General features: G+C 36.6%; 2 protein-coding genes across 5 annotated transcripts in view; one reads left to right on the top strand and one right to left on the bottom strand.

Annotated features, from left to right (window-relative positions):
• Positions 1-1,391, bottom strand: part of LOC105448468 (probable phospholipid hydroperoxide glutathione peroxidase) — a 5,860-nt gene extending 4,469 nt beyond the window's left edge. For 2 of the 3 annotated variants that reach the window (XM_011687032.1, XM_011687031.1), the window contains exon 1: positions 1,303-1,384. The gene's annotated coding sequence lies outside the window, so the exon portion shown is untranslated. Of the gene's footprint in view, positions 1-1,302 lie in introns of all 3 variants that reach the window. The other variant, XM_011687033.1, reaches the window with a different exon arrangement.
• LOC105448469 (E3 ubiquitin-protein ligase CBL-B) overlaps positions 1-4,036 on the top strand; it is a 30,338-nt gene that overhangs the window by 20,818 nt on the left and 5,484 nt on the right. For both annotated transcript variants that reach the window (XM_011687035.1, XM_011687034.1), the window contains exons 2-5: positions 2,643-2,789; positions 2,964-3,236; positions 3,345-3,567; positions 3,788-3,952. In XM_011687035.1, coding sequence (XP_011685337.1) covers positions 2,643-2,789; positions 2,964-3,236; positions 3,345-3,567; positions 3,788-3,952 — 808 coding nt within the window. The remainder of the gene's footprint in view (positions 1-2,642; positions 2,790-2,963; positions 3,237-3,344; positions 3,568-3,787; positions 3,953-4,036) is intronic.

The raw sequence follows: 4,036 nt of genomic DNA, 5'->3' as shown, positions 1-4,036 counted from the left end.
TGACAAATACTGATTAATTGTGGACAATCGAATCCCGTATGTAATTTGAAAAAAAACGCACTTAGGGGTGCTGACGTAAAAAAATTTTTTTTTTTTTTTCCAAGAGTGGACAAAAGATTATTATTCTTGGACAAATATGGACATATTGTGGACAATCTAATGCCATATAGATTTTGTCAAAATTCGCATTTAGGGGTGCCAACTTCACGCAGCTTTCTGATTCAGTATTCAAAGAGAGAACTTTCGTTTCTTTTAATACGATATTTAATATCGAAATCGAGGTACGCAGAAATGGCTGGATTTTCCTAGTAAAAATCAGATTCTGTTTGATTGCAAAGTGACGCTATTCCTTCGCGCAGATGTTGTATATCCTTAATTAAAAATGGGCAAAAATCATTAATTAATGTTTATATTGGTTATTTAGAAATCGAGTAGTTTCCTGATATTTATTTTTAAATTCAATTAATCCGTATATCGATTTTTCGTTTAATGTTATTAATGTTATCTTGTTACTAGAAACATATGGCAAATATACAAATTTATTCATTTATTGTGTAAAGCATGATTTCCCATGATTTATGTCGAAATGAATTTCCTACTTCGAATTCTTTCTGTTTAATTCTTTATTTCTTATTCTTGTTTATTACATTTATCTTCTTAGGGTGAATTCAAACTGTTTGATTAATCGACAATTAACTAATAATAAAATATTAACGGTATTTCGTTAAAAAAAAGGACAGAATTTTTGTTTAGTTTGACGCATGAAAAGAGATTAGATTAAAAACGACGAATTACATAGAAATTTAACAAAAACTTGTAAATTAATTAATCCAATTAAATTAATCAAACTTTCGTCACATTTTGTAGTCACATTTAAACTTTGTCAGTTTAATGTTAATATATCAGCTATATGGACAAAAATTGCGAATTAATGGGTATCACCTATGTTCTTGAAATATTATGAAAAATTGTTTTTTTTTTTTAAATCAATTTGAATTAATTTATTTTTTCAACATCATCTCTATCCTTGACATTCGGAATCGCGAGTAAATATCGACGTACGAGTATCGCGCGCGTGCAGAATTCCGCGATCGATGGCCATCTATCGTGCGCCGGTTCAACCTCGCGGAGATGATCGGCCGGCGAGTACTCTGTATTCCCAGCGTGGAATCTACGTCTAATTCTCTTTGCGCCTGACGTTTCGATATATTTACGAGACGTTTTCCCCGGTGATTCTCTCGAAATGCGCATCGCGCCGATCGAGCCACACGTGCCGTTGAGACAGGTCAAGTTGTCGCTTACCGCTGAGAAACGTAAAAACCGAAGCCGAACGAGCGTCGAGGACGCGAACCGATCGCCAGGAATCACTGTTTCATACTGACCAGTCATGCTGAACGCGAGCCGGCTTCAACGCGCATGTGCGCGTCGGCAAGTGCCTGGATAACAGTGACGGATCAAGATATTTCAAAGCTCTGGGGTTCGATCGTGTATCACAACTTGGTGAAAATTACAAAAATGAACGAATTTACTAAAATATTTATCATTACATTGGGCAACACCTAATTTACTCATTTTTATAGTTTTCATCAAGTTGTGTAACACACAATCGAATCCCCCTGATTAGCTTAATCGACGATCAATTTATAGTTAATCGACGTGAGTAGAATTATTAATTTTTGTTCAATATATGGAAAGAAGATAAGATTAAGGATTCTTAGGACAACTTCCGATGAATTTTGATCAGTCAACTTTTGGTTGATACATGCAAAGAAAGAAATTATCCGCTAGAAAATTTTCTATAATTTGCGCGATTCAATTTATGACAAAGTTAATAGGAATTAATATCCGATTAAGTTAATCGAAGTTTGATAGTTCGGAAAGGTCACCCTTGGGCATGATATGAATTTTGTAATTTGAAGAGACTCATGATATACATGTAAACGTCTCGTGATATTAATTACAGTGAATTCTATGATAAATCTCGGAGCCAAAGTGAAAATGTCAACGTTGAATCGTTATTGTAAATTTATTAATTTTTAATATATTTGTGCAATCAAGTCCCAAAATTAAAATTCTATCAAAATAAGATGCATATGGGAGTATCCCAATTGTAAGACACTTTATATATATGCATATGCTTTGTAATTGTTAAATTGTTACAAGGGATTTATCTATTTTCTATTAAGCTTTCCAGCAAATAAGAAAACCGAGTTTTCTGAAAAAAGTTTTTTTAAGATGAAAGAGTGAATATACTATATAATTTTATACTATAATTTTATAATAATAGTATAATATAATTAATATAATAATATAATTATATAGTATGATAAGTGTAATATGATTCTATTTTAATTGTATTATACTGAGATTTTGTTTATTATTTAGTTTCAGATAAATATGACAACCATTGACAATAACATAACACATACGTAAAACCAAATCTAGAATAAAAACAAAAATACAAATTGTTGTAATTACTTCAAAATTTATTAAAAAATTATTCGTTGAATAGATAATTTAATATTCATAACATTTGTAAAAAGGAAAAATTATTTTTTTAGTACATTAAAGTGAAGGCCTTAAAATTATTTTTCCTTTAAATTATTTGAATTATTTTTTATCTTCCATTAATCTTTTTTCAGTACATTGGTACCGTGGAAGGTGTTTAGACACGAATTGAATCAGGTTCATCCGATCAGCTCGGGGCTGCAAGCGATGGCACTTAAATCGACGATAGACTTGACATGCAACGATTATATCTCCAATTTTGAATTCGACGTATTCACAAGGTAAGCATCAAGAATTTATAGACAACTAATTAACTTCGTCGAGCTTCCGTCGAGACGACGATTCCGGGTCAATCTTGAACATCTAGAATCTACATACATTTGCATATACATATGTGTGTGTGCGTGTGCGTGTGCGTGTGTGTATGTATAAATATATGTTGTGCGACTTTCAAGGCTGTTTCAACCGTGGTCGACTCTTCTACGCAACTGGAAAATTCTGGCTGTGACGCATCCTGGCTACGTGGCTTTTCTCACCTACGACGAGGTGAAGGCCCGTTTGCAAAAGTATTGCATTACCAAGCCTGGGAGCTATGTATTTCGGTTAAGTTGCACGAGGCTGGGACAATGGGCAATCGGTTACGTCACGTCTGACGGTGATATTCTGCAAACTATACCGCACAACAAGAGTCTATGTCAAGCGTTGCTGGACGGCTACCGGGAAGGCTTGTGAGTATACCGTTTATAGTCACACACCGGCTGAATTTGTGCCGTTCACCTGTCCAGGCTCACGTCCATAAAGATTTCACGAATACATATTCAAAGATCGATTTGCAGCTACTTATACCCGGACGGCCGAAATATAAATCCAGACTTGACATGGGCGGTGCAACCGACGCCGGAGGAGCACATCAAAGTGACGGCGGAGCAGTACGAATTATACTGCGAGATGGGTAGCACATTCCAGCTGTGTAAGATCTGCGCCGAGCATGACAAGGACGTGAGGATAGAACCCTGCGGCCACCTGCTCTGTACTCCATGTCTTACAGCTTGGCAGGTAGTAGTATATAATCTCTTACGTCCTTATTGACTTCTCCGCGCGATCGATAAACGTAATAATTTAGCTCGACTCTTAGCTTTACACCCTTAGACGTGTATAACACGTTGCGATAAAAATATCTTCTCTATTACTTCGTTACGTTAGCAGAGAGGATTTTACGCGCGAGAGAGATACACGTACGGTGCGTTAATGGTTGTGCCTGATTCGGGCTTGCTTGCAGGATTCCGAGGGACAGGGCTGTCCGTTTTGCCGAGCTGAAATTAAAGGCACCGAGCAGATTGTCGTAGATCCGTTCGACCCGCGAAGAACGCATAGACCCGGGGCGCATTCGGCGTCTGCTAGTAACGCATCGACCCCCACGCGGGATCTCGACCCCGATACCGAGGTATCCGACTAGGAATAGCATCCACCTTCATTATTAAATGTGTTCTATGTATAACAACATCCCTCCCCCAAACCCCCTCTCAAC

Source organism: Wasmannia auropunctata, unplaced genomic scaffold, assembly GCF_000956235.1.
Source record: "Wasmannia auropunctata unplaced genomic scaffold, wasmannia.A_1.0 LD336085.1, whole genome shotgun sequence".
In the NCBI taxonomy this organism is placed as follows: Eukaryota; Metazoa; Arthropoda; class Insecta; order Hymenoptera; family Formicidae; genus Wasmannia; species Wasmannia auropunctata.
The sequence above is the reverse complement of the archived record's forward strand: the minus strand, read 5'-3'. Positions and strand labels throughout refer to the sequence as shown.